The sequence below is a fragment of the Pelophylax lessonae genome (assembly GCF_965119305.1).
Source record: "Pelophylax lessonae genome assembly, chromosome: 4".
In the NCBI taxonomy this organism is placed as follows: domain Eukaryota; kingdom Metazoa; phylum Chordata; class Amphibia; order Anura; family Ranidae; genus Pelophylax; species Pelophylax lessonae.
In genome coordinates, this window is record NC_138771.1 from 654727334 (window position 1) to 654751043 (window position 23710).

At 43.3% G+C, this 23710-nt stretch overlaps 1 protein-coding gene across 1 annotated transcript in view; it reads left to right on the top strand.

Moving 5' to 3' along the window:
- LOC309553046 (uncharacterized protein) overlaps positions 1-23710 on the top strand; it is a gene marked incomplete at both ends in the record, with an annotated part of 81118 nt that overhangs the window by 19935 nt on the left and 37473 nt on the right. Inside the window, 2 exons of the mRNA XM_082253945.1 lie at positions 14477-14608; positions 17684-17994. Of these exons, the coding sequence (XP_082110071.1) occupies positions 14477-14608; positions 17684-17994 (443 nt within the window). The remainder of the gene's footprint in view (positions 1-14476; positions 14609-17683; positions 17995-23710) is intronic.

Below are 23710 nucleotides of genomic sequence, written 5' to 3' on the forward strand. Positions count from 1 at the left end.
CATATCTGAATGTTTATTCATTCTGGTATTGTGTGGACTTTGTCGCCCCCTAGCGGCCAAAAATATGCACTATGGTTTAGTGAGAAGGTTTATACAGAAAATGGAGATATCAAAATAGCATGAACTGGGCAACATGCACAAAAAGAAAAAATAGGTTCCAGGGAAATTGAGTATGAACTAATGGGAAGAGGAAAAAATGCGTGGACAAGAAGATGGTCAGAGGCTTGTGGCACACGGAAAATGATCAAGGACGATCTCTGTTTTTAGGGGTTCTAGGGGTATTGGGCAAAGATCCAAACAGAGAGTTGAGCTCGCGTTTCCTCTGCTGTTTCCCCTTCTTGTAGTGGGGGGAGCGACCAGGTGAGCATCTTGGGGCAAGGGGATCAGGAACTACGCGTACCACTCTGGAAGCTCAATTTCCTCAAGGTGCAGGTTAGCAAAGAAGTCAGGAAGCTCTGCTGGTGTACGCAGTAGGTGTTGCTTACCTCCAAACGTGGCTTGTAAGGCGAAGGGGAACTTCCATCTATACTTAATGTTTTTTGTTCTAAGAACTTCCAGCAAGGGATTGAGGGCCCTCCTATTATTTAAGGTGATGGGGGAGAGGTCCTAAAAAAGTTGTATAGGTCGATCATTAAAAAGAATACGATCATTCTGCCTAGCCTTTGATAATATTTCCTCCTTCAGATGGTGGCTGGTGAGGCAACAAATTATGTCTCTGGGGGGAGCATCATCTGGAGCCTTGGGGCGCAGCTCCCTATGTGCTCTTTCAAAGTCTATAGGGGATTCCTCAGGGCGTTCCAGAAGACTGTTATACACAGACTGTAGTGCAGGTTTAATTTAATCTCTGTCAACAGATTCTGGGATTCCTCTCACCCGAACATTATTACTGAGGCCCCTGTTATCAAGGTCTTCGATCTGCCTGTTCATAGTTATAAGATGAGAGGAGTGTGTCAGGGCTACATCCTCCAGCTTCCTGATCCTCTGTCTCTGTGTCTCCCAGTCTTTTCCACAGCAGACATTTGATCTGAAAGCCTGGTTATGTCTGCCTTCAAATCCACTATAGCTGTTGCAAAGGAGTTCTTGATGTCTGCAGCTATCGCTGTCATATCCTTGTATGTCAGGGGGTGATCTAAGGGGTCCGGATCACCTACCATGTCCTCAGTGTCCGCCACTGAATCAGTATCATAGTCCCTTTCTTCTTCCTGGAGCGCCGCCCGCGCCATCTTGGATCCCCTGTTTTTAACACATACTGTTGGACAGGTCAATTCGGCTGGTTGGTAAGTTGAGCTTGGAAATGTCTTTGTTTTTTTTTTATATGCATTGACTTTCCAATGCTCCAACCACTTGTTTGTACTATAGATCCTTCATACTCTTCTACACTTGGATCTCGTGCAAACGTTGCTTTCTCTACTTTCTAATTTTTTTAAGATGTAGCTCTTCTCTTCTAATTAAACTTCCATAACCCTCACTGTGGGCAGATGTTGTTGAGGTCCTTACCAGACAAATATTGTCTGCACTTTGTATATAGGGAGTGCACAGAGCTCATCTAAATGTAATCTACAGGACTGAGTTTTCAGTTTAAAAACCCGGTCTTGCACATTGAAGAAAACTCTTACAAAAGCAGTGTTGTGCTAGATACAGAATCAAAAGTAATAAATAGTGAGTCCAAGTGTCAAACTCATAATACACATGAACAATTGTTTTCTCTGTGTTCCCAATTCAAATGGGGTCCCTCCACCTTGTGAGTTCACCGCCACCATATACAAGATGTACTCTTACCAGAGGACAAAGATCTCCTATTACGGGAGGTCACAGCAGGCTACTGTGTCTCATCAACTCCTATTTCATCATAGAAACCAAAAAGGGCCGTTCAGGACCATCCATGGACGCAACAACACCCCACCAGCTTCAAACGGTCACATCCAATGGTATGTACCCAAGAAGTAAATGTATAAAGGCATGTCACATGGGTTGGCCTCTCTGTACGATCCTGATCCTGGTAGCTGGCAGGTTTGGGTGCTGGTGGAGGCTCATCTGCACTGGTGGTTTCCAGGGCTCAGAGTTAATCAGAAAGTCGAGTCCTCCTAAGCTGTGACGTCAGTGAGTGGGGGGTACGAAGGGCTTGCATTGAAGAAAACTGCTAGGGGATCAAGAAATAAGGGGGTTTATAAAGGATCTTCCATGTCATTTTTCTTACGTGAATTAAGTTTTCATTTTAGAAAAGAAAATATTTATTACTTAACACTGTGTTACAGGTGATTCTGGGCTTTCCAAAAAGATAGCCCAGCACTAGCTGTTGACTTGAGCACTGTCCTTTAAAGCGGAGCTCCACCCAAAAGGGGAAGTTCCGCTTGTTTGCTTCCTCCCCCTCTCAGCTGCCACATTTGGCATCTTTCGGGAGGGAGGGGGGAGCGAATACCTGTCTAAACTTGGTACTCACTCCCACTTCGGGGTAAGATCACCGCAAATTTCCGGTCCTAGAGAACAGTCTGTGACTTTGTTTTTGTGGTTTATTGAGGGTTAGTAACTTGGATGGGGATGAGAGGTTATGGGATGCCCACTTGACTTCAGCAGCAAAAAGGCCATACAATTATATAGAGGCACCCGGCAGGGATGCCCTCTATCACCACTCTTATTTTCAGTAGCTATTGAATCTTTGGCACTTCGACTTCGGCAAACCCCTTCTGTACAGGGCATTACATTGGCAGAAAGGATAGATATAGTGGGATTATATGCTGATGATCTTGTTTTATATTTAAATGATGCACATGGATCATTGGAAGCAGCTATGCATATAATAGAACTATTTGGTTCTTATTCAGGCCTTAAAATTAATTGGCAAAAATCCTCTCTTATGCCATTGCAACCACAACTACTCACACTAAGCAAGGATTCAAGTTTATTAAAGGTAGTGTCCTCTTTCAAATATCTGGGAATAAATATTGCAAGATTACCACAAGCAGCTTCACAGGCTAACCTTAATCCACTCATGACAACAATTAAAACGAAATTAGCTACTTGGGCTAAATTACCACTTTCAGTTGCAGGGAGAATAAATTTAATCAAGATGGTCCTATTACCGAAATGTTTATACATTTTTTCACATATGTCGGTTATAGTCCCTAAAACTATTTTTAAAAAAATAGATGCCCTATTTACCACATTTATTTGGGGAAAGGGTAGAAATAGAATAAAGTTAACCACACTTCAGAGAGCTAAAACAGAAGCAGGTATGGCACTTCCTAATATATACAGATACTATCTCGCTGGACAACTTAAACATCTCACAGGATGGATAGTACCAGTAACACTACAGATGGTAGAATCACACCTGGCTCATGTTTTACAAATCGATAATTTACTTATAGCCCTAGAAGCACCTTTGAATAAATTAAAATATAAGCAAATACCAATGTTAACATTAGCTCGTACAATATGGAGAGAGGCAAAACGTATAGAGGGAAACACACAAATAAACATGGATTTCCCACTATGGCAAAACCCAATGTTTAATCAACTGAAACAATTGGTAGAGTATCAGTTCTGGGAACAAAAAGGGATATCAGTCCTTGCAGACGTATATGACATAATACATATGTACTCTTTTTCAGATATACAAATGAAATATGATATACCACATACCTCATTATATAGATACCTACAGTTGCGACATGCGTTACAAGCGCAATTTGGAGTTTTGGAACCTGGGATCGCTGGATATCCAATGATTGGTATCCTTAGGTCCCAGGGCCCTAAAGGATTAATCTCTAAAATATATGTACATTTAACCAGGGTTAATTCAGGAATGAATCCCTTGGCAATAAGAACAAAATGGCAGGAAATAATTCCCAATTTAACTGATGAAGATTGGAAAGAAGCCTGTTCATCCCATTTATATGTATCACCAGCAGCAAACAATAGGTTAATACAATAATATATGCTACATCAATCATATCTCTCTCCAAGTAGACTTTATGCAATGCAAAGCATTGCATCTCCTAAATGTTTGAGATGCAGTGCTAAGCGGGCAGACTTTATACGTATTATGTGGTTTTGTCCAGTAATATCAAGATTCTGGCAGGAAATAATTCAAATATTATCCTCTGTCCTGAATATGCCTGTACCTTTGACCCCAGAAACCTGTTTGCTGGGTATATTAGATGAAATAACATGGTCTAGATATCACAAGATAATGCTTAGAGAAACGCTGTTTATGGCAAGGAAAACAATCACAGTTAATTGGATTCAAGTGAAGCCCCCTGTTGTTAAGAACTGGATAAGAGCGGTAAATCAGATTTTACCATTTGAAAAAGTATTGTATATGCATAGAGGAAGCTCAACGAAATATAATACAATTCTGGATAATTGGAGTGAATCAACATTAACCAATGGTTGAATATAAGGAGATAACTAAGAGGATATAGAGGGATGCACATAGTATGATGAGGAAATAAATCTATGAATGCAATGGAGCAAGGGGTTGGGGCACACCCGGACAACGGCGATCAATTAAGCTAAATGGATATACCTTGGCATAAAGAGATTATGAATACTAAGTAAACAGATAATTATTTGGATATTGTATAATTTTTTTTATTTTATATTGTTTTGTCCCTTTGTTGAAAGGACGTTTGGAATGTTCGTTTTTATGCACATATTGAAATAAAAAGAATTTAAAAAAAGTATATGCATATATTCTAGAGGACACACTCTAATAAAATAATTCACGCTTTAGCGAGAATCACTAGAGCGAATTGCTGAAAGAAACAATATGTATATATAAAAATATAAACGGACAATTACTACAAATATATCAGATGAAAGTTCATGTGATACAAAAAACTTCATGTGATACCAAAGACGGCCCACAATATGTGGGGGCTCTCACATTAAGGTGACATGGAGTCATACAAACAGGGGGAGGAAGTCCGTCGTGGAGTAATCCTATGGGAGAAGCAGCACCAACCTGAGTAGTTTTGCACAGCATTCAGAGATAGGTGTTGGGCGCTAGTTACCAAGGCGAAGGTCCACCAATAGCACAGACAGATGACAGGTGAGTGCTTCCAGACTTTTCACTTGTAGCCAACGTTCAGGGCAGCACTGGCAGGCAAAAGACAGGAAATCCCGCTGGCGGCAAAATAGAATAAAACAGGCGCCGCTGAAGTAAGCCAAAACTTTATTGTATGGCAAGCATAATACAGTAACTTACATGGGGGATTGCTCTAGTTCATTTTCCGTAGGTGATGGTTCCTTGAATATTGTCCCTGGAGTTCCGGCCGTCCTGCAGCCAGGAAGTGACGATCCAGGAAGCTCAACCACGGAGCTGGTTAGACCGGAAGCCGCGATGGAACGCAAGCTAACCGGAAGTGACGTAACGCATTTCAGAGCATGCGTACTCGGCTCCTTCCTCAGATGTGGATGACAGCTATCGTAGTCGGGATTTATATAACAGCAAGCTACGGAGGTTGCCATGGTAATGGTTATACGGCAGAGACATAAGGCGGAAATAGCTACAAACTATTACAAATGTTACATGTATGCAACAAGTATATGAAATAATAAACCAAAAGATTAAAAACAACCTACTTATAGGCAAAAATCATATACACTTATCCCAAATTTGATTAGTATCTAAAAGCATATATAAAAGGAGGTGTCTCGTCCCTAGTAATGCATATAAAAAACAAATAACCATAAGGTAAGACTAAAATAAGGAGGGGGGAGGGGAGAAGGGGAGGGAGAGGTTTTATAAAAATAATACCTAAAAGGCACCGTGTCCATGTGCCACTTAAAAATCCCCAATAGATACCCATGTGAAAGATAAAAATGTATAGATATATATATATATATATATATAAAAAGACAAGAATATATATATATAAAAAGATTAAAAGATAAAAACAAGAACAATAATTTACAGGCTGATCTACAAAATAGTATTAACGTCTAATTCATCATTAAGTCCCCCGGGCAAGAGGACATTGAGGGCATATATCCAGTAGGTTTCCCTGCTGCAAATTCGCTTAAATCTCTCAGCCTCCGGAGGACCTTTAGGGATTGATTCAATCACCCAAACATATAGACCTTCGGTCGACTTGGCATGGTGGTGAAGAAAGTGTCTGGGAACACTATGATGATCTTTGCCTTCCTGAATATAGCGCCTATGTTGGCCAAAACATGCTCTTAAAGCCCGTATGGTCCTGCCAACATAATGCAGACCACACGGGCATACCAAACAATAGACCACAAACTCAGAGGAACAGGTATGGAACTCGTTTATCCCATACCTGTTCCCCTTAACCACAAATTCTTTTTGTCCATGTTTAACAAATTGACAGGTTAAACAAAGTGGTTTTCGACATTGGTACATGCCGGTGATATTAAAGAAAGTAAGGGACGGGGAAGTAAACTTTTTGGATTTAAGCTTACTAGGGGCAATTTTGGTTTTAATATTAGGAGCCTTCCTGTATGAGAACCTGGGTTTTTCGGGGAGTAGTGATTTGAGGTGAGGGTCTTGGAGCAAGAGCGGCCAATGTTTTTTGACTACCCGCTCCATCTGCCAATGGTGGTTATGAAATTGTGTAGTAAATCTCACCTGTATACCCTCATCTCCAGGCCTAGTACCTTTTGCAGTCTGGGGCACAACATACTGGGAGTAGGCTTGCTCAATAAGATTCTCCGGATAGCCTTTTTCTAGGAACATATTCCTAAGAGCCACTCCCTGTTGTTCGTAGTTAGAGATCTTGGTACAATTGTGCCTCAGCCTGCAAAATTGGCTTTTAGGTATGTTATCAAGCCAACGAGGATGATGATAACTCCGGTAGTGCAGCAGAGAGTTTCCTGCTGTAGGCTTTGTATAATTTTTTGCCAACACTAACCGGTTTTCGTGGTAAAGATCTAAATCAAGAAAGGCCAGATGGTCCTGGTCAACCACGGAAGTGAAGCTCAAACCCATATCATTGTTGTTACAATGGGTAACAAATTTAGCGACTTCAGAGGCCTCTCCATCCCAAATAATGACGATATCGTCGATATAGCGACCGAAAAATACAATGTGGGGAGTATAGGGGTTGTTATTAAAAACATACCGTGTTTCCCAATGTTCTTGTTTTTATCTTTTAATCTTTTTATATATATATATATTCATACGGGCTTTAAGAGCACGTTTTGGCCAACATAGGCGCTATATTCAGGAAGGCAAGGATCATCATAGTGTTCCCAGACACTTTCTTCACCACCATGCCAAGTCGACCGAAGGGCTATATGTTTGGGTGATTGAATCAATCCCTAAAGGTCCTCCGGAGGCTGAAAGATTTAAACGACTTTGCAGCAGGGAAACCTACTGGATATACGCCCTCAATGTCCTCTCGCCCGGGGGACTTAATGAGGAATTAGACGTTAATACTATTTTGTAGATCAGCCTGTAAATTATTGTTCTTGTTTTTATCTTTTAATCTTTTTATATATATATATTCTTGTCTTTTTATACATTTTTATATATATATATCTATACATTTTTATCTTTCACATGGGTATCTATTGGGGATTTTTAAGTGGCACATGGACACGGTGCCTTATAGGTATTATTTCCATAAAACCTCTCCCTCCCCCCTCCTCATTTTAGTCTTACCTTATGGTTATTTGTTTTTTGTTTTTTATATGCATTACTAAGGACGAGACACCTCCTTTTATATATGCTTTTAGATACGAATCAAATTTGGGATAAGTGTATATGATTTTTGCCTATAAGTAGGTTGTTTTTAATCTTTTAGTTTATTATTTCATATACTTGTTGCATACATGTAACATTTGTAATAGTTTGTAGGTATTTCTGCCTTATGTCTCTGCCGTATAACCATTACCATGGCAACCTCCATAGCTTGCTGTTATATAAATCCCGACTACGATAGCCGTCATCCACGTCTGAGGAAGGAGCCGAGTACGCATGCTCCGAAACGCGTTACGTCACTTCCGGTTAGCTTGCGTTCCATCGCGGCTTCCGGTCTAACTAGCTCCGTGGTTGAGCTTCCTGGATCGTCACTTCCTGGCTGCAGGACGGCCGGAACTCCGGGGACAATATCCAAGGAACCACCTCCTACGGAAAATGAACTAGAGCAATCTCCCATGTAAGTTACTGTATTATGCTTGTCATACAATAAAGTTGTGGCTTACTTCAGCGGCGCCTCTTCTATGTTCCCCAACAACCAGCTATTCTTCACATAGAATTTGAATCTGTCAATCATTTTTTGACCGACCCATATTCGAATCATTCAGAAAATTTGGAATTCGTTGGAAAACAAATCTACGAAATGAAACGAATTGCATCTAAATTTGTTACTATTTCATTCCAAGATTTGGATGCTACCAAATCTCCAAATAACCAAAAATATGTCTGAATTTATATTTGGACCGAAACAAATTGTACATGTCTAAGCACAGGTAACAGCACCACTCGATCTAGGAAGACTGTTAAGAAAGGTTCTTTATAAGCTATGGCTCCAATTTCCGAGCCTCTTTAAACTGACACAATGGTCACAAGAAAGGTGGACTTGATAGAGAGTTCTATAACAGAGACAGACCTAGCACACTCTGCACCACTTCCTGAGAGGGAATCAAAGACAAGAGGGAGGTCCTATTTGGGAAACCTTGGCTTTCTCTGAGGTCTGAACATAGTTGCTGTGATGGGACTCACTATCACTGGGAGTGAAAGACAGACACTATGTGATGGATACTTAATGGTTTGGATTGCTTCAAATGGGACAGTAATATTTGTCTCAAGAGACCTATGAGGACTGCTTCAGCTGGTCAGACTTGTAACACATGCTAATGTCATCAGCTCAAGCACCTGTCTTCCACACATCATTGAATATGCGGATATACTCACCTGTTATCTACTGGGGATTTATGTGTTTAAATTTATGTTAATGTATATTGAGGTGGGATGTGTATTCTGTTAAGCCTGCTTGTATCCCATTTTACTATTGTTTCTGTCGAGATGGCTAGATAATTAGTTCAGGTTAATTCTATTTCTGTATACAACTTCCTCTGCATATGATAATGTAATCAGGCAACCCCTGACCCGATGGGGTAATTTGATAAGGAGGGGGGATGTGCTTATGTGTGTATAAATTTAGTGTGAAACTGTTCAATTAAGAAGAAGGTTCAAGTACAAGCTAAGTTGTCGGCTAGCTTTGTATGGGGGGCGGCTGGAAAATCTGATATCTATGTTCAAGACCGAAGGAAGACATATACTGACGGAAGCCCACAAGCACAGTGTGGGTCGCGGTTCCGTTACATTGGTGGCAAGCAGTGGGATGCTTCCTGCAGTCTGGGACATCCAAACCTCCACCGGGATCCAAGGTCCGGATAGCAGAAGAGGAGAGCTATAGATATCACCCGCCATGGAAGAGGAATTCGGAAGGAGGTTGCGAGAGATGCGGATACAGCACAGGGGACCAGTGTCAGAGCAGGTCCTGCTAAGATGGTATGATTAAATCCACTTGGAACTCTGGAAAGAAATGCTAGCCCATGAGCAGCGAAACCAGGGAAAAAATACTCCCCTCCTTCCAGGAAAGGTATTGGTCGCAGTACGAAGCTGGAATGTTTTTTTGGGGGAGACAACCACACAAGGAATGGAAAGCTGAGTTAAGCAGGCTGGTCCAGGTGGAGATGCATTTGGATGAGAGCTATAGACCCCTCCACTGGTATGTAACCCAAGTGTGCCCATGGACAGCGGAAGACAGCCCAATGGAAGGCTTTTGCTATGGCTGCCTGGGGCTGTTATTAAGAGGCTGTCTGAGGACCCCGATTTCGGGAACGATTTGGAGTGGCGTTTGGAGGAAATCTTGGAATACAGAGAACAGACGCTGAATGTCTTGGAAGGGCACTGGGCACTGGAAGATTTGGAGTTTCTAGCCAATCAGGAATGGGAGCTGGATATCGCCTACAGACGGCTGCCAGACTCTGCTCAGCACTGGACCTGGGCTCCCCTTGCCTGGGCATATCCAGAAGTACTAGCTGACAGTCCAGAAATCCTGACTGAAGAATCGACAATGTGGCACAGTAATAGTGTGCTTTGTTCACCTGCACCAACGGTTTTGGATTCTGGCAGATGCAGCAAGTGCTCACTCACCTTGATGAACCTGTTTCTGCACAGGACAAGCTTGGATGAAGGAATGCGTCTGTCCAGCCGCTGGATAAAGGTATGGGAGAAGAGGAAGCCATCTTCATTCCCCAACCACGGATCACAGATTTAATTGACTTTCCATCGGAAGATGATTTGGATGATAAATCACCTGCCAAAATGTTGGCACTGGGCCCGAGTGCCACCAGCCTGTGCCCTGGACTTTCATCAATTCCAGAGACTGGGGATTTAATAGACTTTTCTGCTGAGGCGGAACAAAGATTCCCAGTGAGCCTACAGCAGAAGAGCGGGCATCCAGGCATAGCGCTGCTGACCTCTTCGTGCAACAATTGGTGACCCAGGAAGATGTGTGCAAGGCCACTGACTGAGCTCTGCCCAAAACCAACAGCAGCTACAGGATCCCAGAGAGGACGCAGCCGTCCTTTCTGCTACACCACTGACAGGGACATGGGATTTCCTGCCAGCAGCATCTGTGGAGTTACAAGAAACTTCTCCAGCTGAAGTGCTGGCAACTGGACAGAGGGTCCAAGACCTCTGCCCCACACCTGTGGCAGTTCCAGAGGCCCAGGGTGAGAAGGTGGTGATAACTCCCCAACAGCAGCTACACAGTTCGGAGAAGAAGGTGGTCATCCTTACTCCCCAGCGAGAGATCCACAGTCTGGGAGTGGAGGAAGCCAGTCTCCCTCCCCAACCGTTAGCCGGGGTGGATTATGTGGAGTTCCCAGCAGAAGTGCTGGCAACAAGGCAGAGTGCTACCAATCTCTGCCCAGCACCCACAACAGCTACAGAGTTCCAGGAAGCCGGGGAAATCGGCCCCTTGCCCCAGCGACAACCTGATGAAGTGAAGCTTCTACACCCAGCTGAAGCGCTGGCAGCCAGACAGAGAGTCAACAACCTCTGCCCCTCACCTGTGGCAGTTCCGGAGGCCCAGGGTGAGAAGGGAGAGGAGGTTGTTGTCTTCCCTCCCCAACAATCAGTCAGAGCAGAGGAAACTGTCTTCCCTCCCCAGCCAGGATCTGTGCATCTGGGAGACAGTACTGGAGAAAGGTTGTCCCAACCGCCAGATGAGGGTAAGGAAGATGGAGCAGCTGACTCCCCTTACCAGCAGCAGATGGTGCCCCAGAATGATGACACCAACCCCGCAGAAGAGCTGGCAACAGAGCAGAGTGCGACTGGCCTCTGCCCTTAACGTACAAAAGATGGAGTTCCTTTGATAGTGGATGGGACTGCGGTTTCCACCTTTATATCCCAGGGATGCTGGGCAGTCGGCCCAGGTCCCCAACAGCATGAGGAAGTGAGTCCAGCCACCCTGTTTCCTCTCCAGCGGCTGAAAGGACTCCAGGGAGAAGGGCCAGTCCACGCTTCTTCCCTGCCGTATGTTCTACGAGAGAGGCAGAGGATAGCTGGGTGAGTAATGCTCTGTTCCGGACAATTTGCTTGGGGTAATGTGTGGGTACAGACATTGGACTGGAACTACAGACTACCTTCAAAGTCAACCCATTTGGGGTCCCCTCCTGTGTTAGTCTCCTTCCGAAAAAAGGGAGAGATGTGACGGGAGTCACTTTGGTTGGGGGTCCCGTGGAACACAGCTTACCTTAGAGAGGTTTGAAAATACCTCTCTCAGCCCCCTAGGCCCCTCTTATGTGTAAGTCACCCTGTGTCTATTAGAGACACAGGGTGACCAAAAAGCCCAGTCTGGCCTGCCCAAACCAGACTTCCACAGACTGATCGGCTATGAGAGCTCTATGCGCCCTGCCAGGACAAACTTACAAACGATGTGGAACTTTGTCAAAGAAGCTGCCATGATGGATTGACTCTTTGGGACTTGTTACCCAACTAACTCAGGCACAGACCAATTGGAGGTCTGGTACCTGGTTAGTCTACCTGTGGGGGGGAAGATATGTGACGGGACTCACCATCACTGGGAGTGAAAGACAGACACCATGTGACAGATATTTAATGGTTTGGGTGGCTTCAAATGGGACAGTAATGTCTGTCTTAAGGGACCTATGAGGACTGCTTCAGCTGGTCAGACTTTTAACAGATGCTAATGTCATCAGCTCAAGCACCTGTCTTCCACACATCGTTGAATATGCAGATATTCTCACCCGTTATCTACTGGGGGTTTATGTGTTTACATTTATGTTAATATATATTGAGGTGGGATGTGTATTCTGTTAAGCCTGCCTGTATCCCATTGTTCTATTATTCTGTCCAGATGGGTAGATAATTGGTTCCGGTTAATTCTATTTCTGTATACAATTTATCTGCATATGATAATGTAATCAGGCAACCCCTGACCTGATGGGGTAATTTGATCAGGAGGGGGGATGTGCTCATGTGTGTATAAATTGGGTGTGAAACTGTTAAATAAAGAAGAAGGTTCGAGTACAAGCTAAGTTGTCGGCTAGCTTTGTATGGGGGGCGGCTGGAAAATCTGATATCATGACTGAAGGAAGCTGTATACTGAGGGAAGCCCACAAGCACAGTGTGGGTCGAGGTTCCGTTACAGTTTCTCCCTAGAATTGTCAGACAAGAGGATGCCTAGCCCAGGTTACACCTGTGAAGGCCAAAAAGGCTGACACTTGTACTCTAAGGGAACTGACCAATAAGGCCAGATCTAAATTTGACTGGAGGAAGCCCAGAATATCTTGAACTTCTGGATCATTACATGACCCATCAGCAGCAGACATGTACTCCACGAACTTTGACCAGATCCTTCCATAAACTTTGTGCTCACTATCCTAGGATTCATGAGAGCTGAAATTACTCTGCAGGAGCAGCCGAGGCCTCCCCTTTCTAAAAACCAGACATCAGATGCAACCGGACCATGGATGTAGAATTGCACCCTTCGACAGAAGGTCCAGCCTGAGGGAAAGGGGCAATGGGTCCTGGTAGCTGAACTGTACTAGCAAGGGGAACCATGTCCTGTTTGGCCAATATGGCATCGCTGCCACTACCTCCACATCTTCTGCTCTGAGTTTTCATAGACACCTGAGGATGACTGGAACTGGAGGACACACACAGGCCCGCTGAATTTTTAATGATCCATGAGGGTATCTCTCCCGAAGACCTGGAGATACTGGCCCCCTCGTATAATACTTCTTGGGCTTGTTTTTGCATGTGGAGGTGAACAGATTGACTTCTGAACTGCCTCCCAAAGACAAAATCCACCTGAAAATTTCCACATGGAGAGACCATTTGTTGCAGTCCAATTGGACTCTTCGAAGCAAAGTCCACTTAAATATTATGGACTCCGTGGACATAAGCTGCAAAATGTAGGCTAAAATATTCTAGCCCAAGACATAATTGGTTCCACTTTCTGTAATAGGGAAAGTTTGTGAGTCCCCCCTTGTCTCTTCATGTACCAGACCACCGTAGTGTTGTCTAGCCTAAGAGCACTGACACTCTCTTCATCACATGGTTAAAGGCTTTTAGTGCACAGAAGGCTGCCTGTAGCTACAGAATGTTTGACACAATCTTGTGAGAGTGAAAGCTCCACCTGCCTAGAGCTATCTCTGACAGACAGTAGGCTCCCCATCCCATTTTGTTGGCATTGTAATTGTGATCCAGGAGATGGGGCAATGAAATGGCAATTGAGTATGTTTCTCCATTGTAACCACCAGGAAAGACTCTCCCTCGTGACTGAGGTTATGTAGATGACCTGAATTCTGCTTCCTGGCTTCCAATGCTCCCACTGCTAGAGAAACCCCTTCTAGAAGGGCCACGTCCCCCAGAGCACCCACTTAACCAGCGGAGCTGTAGACACATAGTGACAATAATTTTAGAAACTGAGAGGCTCACAGGTGAGAAGAAGACAGGGCCAGGAGTACTCTGCTCTAGATCATGGGATCTTTTCTAGAGGCAAAACAATGATGCTCTTGACTGTATTGAACTGAGCCCTGAGGTACAGAAGAGACTGAGTGGTCTCCAGGTGGCTCTTTTTCAGATTCAGCAGCCAGCCAAATTTGAGGAGCATTAAAATGACCTGAGCTTTGTGCTCCAGCAGCTGCCCTCTGTCTTGGGACAGTAGGAGAAGGTCATCCAGGTAACGATGCATGCCTATGCCCCTTGTCCTGATTAAGGCTATAATAGCCAGTAAGACGTTGAAAACATGCAAGAAGATGTTGGAAGCCCGAATGGTAGACAAGTGAGCTGGAGATGGTCTTTACATGCAGCAAACCGAAGGAACTTGCAGAAGTCTCCTGCAATGGGCACATGAAAGAAAGCATCTTTATGTCTATAGAAATGAGCCTGTCATCTGGCTGTATCACCTGTGAATCACAGACAATGTCTCCATCTTGAACTTCTCATTTAATGAAATTATTTTAGGTGCGTGAGGTCTATAACCTGCCGCCACAAGCCGTTCTTCTTCATGACCATTAAGAGGGATGAGTACATGCCCTTAAATCTCTCGCATTCTGGAATTGGCACAGCAGCACCTTGTGACACCAGTGACTTTGCGTAATAAAAGTGTATATGTTTCGGAGTGAGGCAAACCCATGGAAACAAATCTGGGAATCTAAAATGAGGAGGACTTCTGAAGGACCATGTGTATTCTGAAGAGATTTTGACTCTCCAATAGTCCTAGAATGAGGCCCAATCTTAGAAAGACTTAGTAGCTTCTCAGCTACCAAAGGGTGATTTTTTAGCAGACTTCTGAAGTGATGACTGGCATCTTCACTAGCTATTTCTAAAATCCTGACCTGGTCTGTAAAAGTGTGCTTCAGTCGCACACTCTGAACTTTATCTTCTAGACCATGTCCTCTTCTGGCCTAGCAGGCACCAGTCCTGAGGCAAAAACCCTGACTTGCCACCATGGCTCAGGCTATGATACTATCAAACTAGTTTTCAAAAAGTGAAGCTCACTCAGAAGGGATCTTACACCACTCTTACACCACCACACAGATGATGTCAATTAAAGCCTCACCGTGGAAAACTGACGCCAGAGTTTCTGGTTGCTTTATCTGAGATCATCCATATTCTCCTTCCATATTTCCATCACTTTAATCATGGCCATGAGAGCCAAGGCGGGCTTACAGGCCATCTACTACATCTTCCAAAGAAGGAATGACATTCTTGCTAAGCTCATCCAGGCATCAACAACTAGAGAGACAGCCTCTAGATTGGTCACATCCTTATCCTTGAATAGATAGAGCTTGGCTATCTTGTTTCGAAGGGAGGTCTTTTTTGTGGCCTTGCTCCACTTATCCAAAATTATGTCTTAGTTACGTTAGGAACGGGAAATTAGAAGGCTTTCTCTTGAGGTGCCTAAAGAACTTATTTTTGCTTTGCAGGGGACTCTACAGGCTCTACCCATGTTAATGCCCCTTAATTACCTTGACCAATGGCATCACTAGGGTCAAGTCAAAGCCCATGTAAATCTTGTTTCCATCTGCCTTACTGTCTGAGGTCTTTATAGATGGATGGCTTGGTTGTAACGGCTTCAGCTCTTCCTGGCCATCCATAGTGGGAGAGCATACCATAACGGCTGTAGGATTTTGTGTGTTGCTTGTTCCCCACTCTTTAAAGTTGTTGTAAAGGCAGAAGGTTTTTTATCTTAATGCATTGCTTGCTGTTGTGCAGAGTTAGATAACACCAACCATTTGAGGATTTCCTCCATGTTTAGTCACTCCAGGTTCTGGCCCTTTAAGTAGCAACTTACTACAGCTGCCTGCAGGCCTCTATCATATGTAAGCTGGGGAACAGGTAGCAGCTATAAAGCTCCATGGGATTAACAGTCTCTCAGGCACAGATGCCAATTCCACGAAGGTAGTGACCAAACAGTGCAGTGTTTGTGATATTTACAAGTCTATATACAGGTGCTATACAATGTCTAAGAAAAGAAACAGGAAAAAAAAAACTAGCTGTGTCTCAGCACTCACTTTACAAAATACAGGCCCTAACTCCCAGGCTGAGCAAACCTACAGCTTGTCAGTTTCCACAAATACAGCTTGTAAGTTTTCACCAACCTCTTGCCCTCACAGACAGGACATGTCTGATTCCCAGGCTGAGAGCACTGACTGTCTGGCCCAGGTGAGAATAAATTGGCCTGGGGTAGAGGACCAAGACCCAAACTGGATTCTGGTTTGAAGATCCCTTAATATGTATGAGAGGAGCCTGGGAGATATATAAACTCTCTTGGGACACTCTGCTACAGGTCCTTTGGGATAGGAGAATTGTGATTTACGTGGAGCTGCATCACTGGATAACATAATTAATGATGGATTTACAACTTTTTGGGGGGAGTTTTATTTTTTTAATAAAGAGCTTGTCAAATGTTTGGGTGTCTTTATTTTGTGAAATTAAGTAGAGGTACTATGTATCCCATACTTATTCATGTGAGTTGGCCAGTATCTAAGTGGACTTACAGATTCCAACATGCCCCCCATCTGCGAACCCACACAACCACTGGTCCAGAGCTGTAGGGAAGAGGCCTTTGTCTCCATTAAAATATGGACAAGGTGTGTTGCCATGGGAAGTTCCCCAAGGAAAGGTACCCCCCCCCCACCCCAGCTGAGAGCATGTTGCTTGATATGGTTCAAGATGGGCATCCTCCTCCTTTTACTGTCTGTATATTGGGGATAAGAGTTGGTATGGAATATTAGGGGGATTCCTATGTTTATTTTGCATGGGGTATGGATTTCCTGGGAGACCTCATGTTTTTTTTTTTTTTTTTTTTTGGTAGGGGTTTGTATACTGTAGCTTCCAACTGTCCCTGATTTCGAGGGACTGATTAGGAGATAGGCGATCAGTACATCAGGATTGATCAATTTTTAAATATCTATACCATAGTTTGCAGACTCCATAACTTTAACACAGACTAAATAATATACACTGATTTTGGGTCAAAGAAATGTAGCAGGATATGTTTTGGTCTAAATTTATGAAAAAAATATTTATTTGCAAAATTTTAAAACAGAAACTAAGAAAAATGTGTGTTTTTTCAGAATGTTCAAATATTTTCATTTATTTAGCAAAGAATAAAAAAACCAGTGGCGATTTAACACCAACAAAAAAAGCTCTATCTGTCTCAACAAAAAGCTAAAAATGTATTTGGGTACAGTGTTGCATGCCTGAGTATTTGCATTCCTTTATTTCTTTATTACACGTTAATCTAACTAAACCTATAAATATAGTACAAATCACAGTTCAATCTTGTCCAGGGTAGGAGGATGTGACTCACACAACTGCCAGAGAGTTTTTCAGTTTAGTTTCTCTTCTCCTGTCAGCGATGGCGTCTGTTGATCCGAGAGCTGAGCTGAAATGTTCCGTTTGTCTGAACATTTATACAGATCCTGTAATGCTGAGATGTGGACACAACTTCTGCCGGCTCTGTATTGGTCGTGTGCTGGATACACAGGATGGGTCTGGAAGATATTTCTGTCCTGAGTGCCGAGAGAAGTTTCAATATTGGCCTGCACTACACAGGAACATAACACTGCGTAACATAGTGGAGAACTTCCTGTCTGCTCAGCCAAATCAGGAGTCCAGGGTCTTCTGTACTTACTGTGTGGACTCTCCTGTGCCTGCTGTTAGATCCTGTCTACACTGTGAGGATTCTCTATGTGATAAACACCTGAGAGTCCACAAAAAGTCCCGAAAACACATCTTAACTGACCCCAGCCTGCCCATGGAGAGCAGGAAATGCTCAGTCCATAAGAGGATCCTGGAGTATTACTGCACTGAGGATGATACCTGTATCTGTGAGTCCTGCAGTTTGGCTGGAGAACATCGAGGACACCAGATGGAGATGTTGGATAAGACTTCTGAGAAGAAGAAGGAGACACTGAGGAACATTCTTCAGAAACTTATGACAAAGAAAACTAACATGGAGGAAAGAGTCCAGAGTCTGAAGAAGCACAGGAGGAAAGTAGAAGACAAAGCAGCTGGTGACACCAAAAGAGTCACTGCCCTGTTAAGAGATCTCAGGAGACGTCTGGAAGAACTGGAGAAGAGAGCCCTGAGGGAGATCTCCGAGCCAGTAGAGCGGATCTCCATCTCCATCCGGGATCTGGAAATAAAGAAGGAGGAGCTGTCCAGGAAAATGCGTCACATTGAGGAGCTGTGTATCATGACGGATCCACTGACTGTCTTACAGGAATCAGACACAGGTGACTTGTGTGATACTGAGGATGGAGATAATGAGGACAGAGAGAGACATGAGAAGCTCCTCCATGATGGAGGGGGTCTGGATATGGCCGGGGTCTTACACACAGATTTATCTGCTATAATAGCAGGGGTAAATGTATACTTCTATCTACAGGAACCTGCAGACATATTACTGGATGTAAACACAGCTAATAATAAATTACACATTTCAGATGACAGGAAAATTGTATCCAAGCCAGATGTATACCAGAATTACCCATAAACACTGGTGAGATTTCAGAATTGTCTTCAGGTGATAAGCAGTCAGAGTTTCTCCTTAGGGAGACATTACTGGGAAGTGGATGTTGGGGGATCAGATTGGTGGGGAGTCCTGGGGATTGTACAGGAATGGTAATCAGTATGCGGTGGTACATGACAGTAAAGAGATTCCCTTACCCCCCAATATCTCCAGTAACAGAGTCAGGATATATCTGGACTATGAGGCTGGGTGGATCACTTTTTATGATCTGTGTGACCCGATCCGACTCCTCCACACCTTGATCACCACTTTTACTGAACCCCTCCATGCTGGGATATGTGTAGGGAGAGGTTGTATAAAGATCTGTGGGGGGAATCGGGAGATGTGAGTACTCTGTTCAGAGACTGGTGATATCCCATCACAGAGGGGGGGGGGATTATTTGAAAGATCAGTTAATAGGATTTCTCCCTCACAGATCACTGTGATTGGCTGGAAAAACTAAAGAACTACTGGAGTTATTGCCATTGGACAGTAACTAAAACTAGATATTGTGATTTGAATGTCAGTCCATCTGACATTAGCTTTCCTTTAATTTTCCAAGAGATTGAGAACATTTATTCATTCCCCTCCCCTCTGCCCCTCCCCCACATGTGGTCTCTCAGTGTTGGGTGGCAGCAATGATCAGATTTGGAGGATGCAGTGTGGTCACAGTGATGGGATAGGATGTGGTCACCTCTTCTCTCTTTCCGCCTCCTATTCCATGTACAATGAGGAGTGGTGTTGGCAGCACTGAGATGGAGGTTGCGGTGCAGCATGTTCTCCGGTCTCATGTGTTCTACATAATATGTGAGGAGTTTATAAAGAATATCACACTCACAGATCGGTGGGGAAGCCGAGGAAGGTGGCTGAAGAAGAACACGCTGTACAGTGACCTACATTTCATTGCTTCTAACAGTGACACCGACACCACTCCCCAGTGTACATGGAATAGGAGGAGGAAATAGAGGAGAGGTGACCACATCCTATCCCATCACTGTGACCACACTGCATCCTTTGTACATCTAGGAGAGGTTACATGACCCCATCTGGGGGGAGGGGACTGGGAAGGATAGAAGTGAGGTCTGGTAGATGGTGGTGGGTGATGAGCTCCATCTGTACTGGAAGGACTCATGGAGATCGGGGGAGGGGAGAGGGTCTGCAGAGGGGTGAAGGGTGACAATAGAGCAGGTTGGGGGGCAGAGGAAGAGGAGCGGTATAACCCGGTGTGTGTCTGTACAGAGCAGCATAGAGCTCTCCCCTTCCCCAGGATTTACAGGACATAAAAAGGAGACACATACTGCTAATATATCATCACACACCTGTCTGCATCCTACACAATTGTATTATAGGGGACATGTAGGGAGGAAGTATAGCAGCAACACTTGACAACTACTTCTTCAAAAATACTGGTTCCCTGGCTGTCATGCTGATTCATTGGCTTCCATACACTCTAGGTAATTGACCAGAACAAGTATTCAGATTGGTGGTTTTGAACGAACTTGGATTTCTTGATGTGTAGGATTGTTCCAGGTCAGTGTCTCAAAGTACTGAGACAAAACCAGAGACAGCCAGGCAAACAGCATTTTCAGAAGGGGTCCAGCTTTGTCTTCTCCATAGTTCCCTAAGTACAAGTTTCCTTTAAAGTTTTAGCATGGGATTCTCTTGTGATATTTTTTATTTTCATTTTACTGAAATACAAAATGCTTAAAAAGAACAATAATATGTTCGGGTCATTTTTATAAGAAAGGTGTTGGGAATATTTACTGATTTATAAATAATCTTTTATGTCACTTTTTTTCTATAACTTGTATATATACTGGTAAAAATATTTCCATTGATGACAGGGAGCTTCCATGACAGGGTGTCACTGGAAATTCTGGGCTTCCCCATCAGACAGACCAGCAGCAGCTGCTGACTTTTGGGTTGTCTTTCTCTCACTGATCCTCCACACGAATCTGTATGAACTAGAGGCAGGGAGGTGGGCGTGTCCTTCCTCTGACTCATCCAGCTCAGTGTGGCCTGAATAGCAGGAGATCAAATTACAGACTTCACAGCACATAAGTCAGTAACTGGAGGTTAGTGCTGGAAAACTGACCCAATAGCACCACCTGCTGTCTGCACTTGGCAAATGTGAAATATTCATATTCAATATTTTATATGTACCTGGGATTAAAAAATGTTTTATATTTTCTAATTAGACCTGAACATAATCATTATATAATGAAAAGGTTCAACAACAGAATACATTCACCAACTCCAAGGAAGGAACAACCACACCTCTAGTGTGTACTAGGGATGATTGAAGTTTTGAAAAGTTTGGTTCGACCAGAACACCCGAACTTACCGAAAGTTCGGGTCCGGATTCCAGAACCCCATTGAAATCAATGGGACCCGAACTTCGGTAATGAAAAAACACCATTTTGAAGCCCTAAAACCCAATAAATGCCCCTAAAAAGTGCCTAGGGTTCTGGGTCATGCCCCAGGGACTATTAATCACCCAAAAAAAGTTCTTAAAAATTGTCGTTTTTGATAGAGAGCCAATTATTGAAAAAATTATTGAAAAAAAAAAGAGATTTCTTTAGATTTAGTGTCTGGGGTGTCTAAAAAGTGTACCTGTGAAGTTTCAGCTCAGTAGCATGTCCAGAACCAGAAAAAAAAAAGATTGTTTGTCTTAGAATTACAGTAGAGCAGGGATGTGGCTCCGCTATTTTCACATTTGGGAGTTTTTGTTTCAGGCGTTTATTGGGCGTCTTTGGAGGCAGGCATGACATCTGAACTTCTGTGTAGGGGTATATACACACACACACATATATGTGTATATATACACATATATAGGTGTGAAAGTAGCGGAACCCCATCCATGCGCTAATGAAATTATTTGCAGGGATGTGGCTCCGCTCCTATTTCACCTATTTGTGTGTATGTGTATATATACATATTTGTGTGTGTATATATATATACCCCTATACAGAAGTTCAGATGTTATGCCTGCCTCAATAGACACCCAAAAAATGCCCAATAAACGCCTGCAACAACACACCTGGGCGTTTTTCTTGCAGGCGTTTATTGGGCGTCTTTGGAGGCAGGCATGAATCTGAACTTCTGTATAGGGGTATACACACACACACATACATATATATATATATATATATATATATATATATATATGTACACATACACACATATAGGTGTGAAAGGAGCGGAACCCTATCCACGCAAATTATTTAATTAGGGCATGGATAGGATTTCGCTCCTTTCACACCTATATGTGTGTATGTGTATATATACATATATGTGTGTGTGTGTGTGTGTGTGTATATACCCCTACACAGAAGTTCAGATGTCATGCCTGCCTCCAAAGATGTCCACAAAAAAGCCCAATAAACGCCTAGGTGTGAAAGGAGCGGAGCCACTTCCCTGCTCTACTGCAATTCTAAGACAAACAATCTTTTTCTTATGGCGGTCACCCTGACATGGATGAGTTCTGTCACCCTGGCATAGCAGTCAGACTCAGTTCACCCTAAACTACATTACGGTCACCCTGACACTTAACACTTTCCCTACAGAAACTAGATTTTTGAATCTAACTATAGTGGTATATAGTACCCTAACTATACTAGATATCCCTTTCCTCACACTAATAATTGCTAAATGACACTTTTGCAGCAGGAGTAACAGAACTGCTTCCACTCTTCCACAGCCCCTGTATTACAGTGCTAGCGATTTGGCGGAGCTATGTTATATACTGGGGGGCGTATTCACTACTGATTGGCCTCTGGACCCCCTAGTCACTCCAATCACATTCCTAGCATCCTCCTGCCCCCTCAATTGGCTTTTACTGATGTTTCTGGTCCAATCACAGGCTTTTAAAGCCCAGTTCCTGTCCCATTGCATTTTGGTCAGTTCTGGTTGCTGAATTCCGAACTTTTTCCGCAAAAATTTCGGAATTCGGCCGAATTTCGAACAGTCAATGTTCGGGTCGAACCGATGGTCGACCCAAACCGTTCGATCATCCCTAGTGTCTTCAACTAAGTTCCATTGGGAACAAACAAATCAGAGGGAGGAGTTTGTGCAGATGGCGTTGTATCAATAAAGTTGGTTGTTAGATTGGAAATCTGAGTATGGCTATTGCTTTTTTGGAATTGGTGAATATTTGGCTTGGATGAGCCCAAAGATACCCCAACCAAATCTCCAGTCCTGATTTCATGATTTATAGGAAATACAATTGTTTATGGTTCCATAATAAAACGCTTTTATAATGTTTTAATCTGATCCATGTATTTGTTTTCATTTATATAAAACCTTCATTATAAAAATGTAAAGGGTGCATCCATGACACTCAGTTTATAAAGCATGCTGTTTTTTATTTGGGGGGGGGGGTCTCCAGACTGGACAAGTATCCAGACGAGGCCCAATTTGCCATCCAAATGCTGTCATGCCCATCCCCCGGTGTCCTTTCTAAGGGTGAGCATGGTATGATGACATTGTAAACACATCTACAGGTTGATGTCAAAAATGAATTAGGGTCAGATAAGTAGAAACTTTCAGTCACCTCCCCTTAATACCAATGAATAGATTGCCACCTCTGCCAACACTTTCAGCTCCAACACAGACTGTTCTACAACCTGCTGCCACCATTGTGTCATCCTGATAACATACATACTATACTGTATACACTGTATACATTATATATACTCCAGTAGCTGTCACTGCACACATATCTGAGATAAAATGGTCCTGGGTGCTCAGCAAACAATAAAGCTCATATAATCCAAAAGATAAGGCGGCACTCATGGGTCAGGAAAGGTGAACACTCAGTGATGAGGTTTTATTTTGATGTTTCAATGAGACAGAAGCTCGTCTTCCTCAGTACAGCAGTAAAATGACACAAAACAACATATATAACCTAAAAAAAACCCCTCCCATAATCACCACCCACATGTGATGACATCATCAAGCGCAAAGGTCAAAATTCTAGCAAAAAAAAAAAAAAAAAGGATAGCAAATGTCCAAATTGAAAGCACAGAAAAACACCACCAAAGTAGTCCATACAAAATGGTCATAAATGAAGGATAGAGCCAAACCCAGACACTAATGGCAAGTGCCAGAGACAAGAAAAAGACATGACTGAGCATCATGTGACCTGAGTAAGATGGCCGCCGAAGCTGGATCAGGGC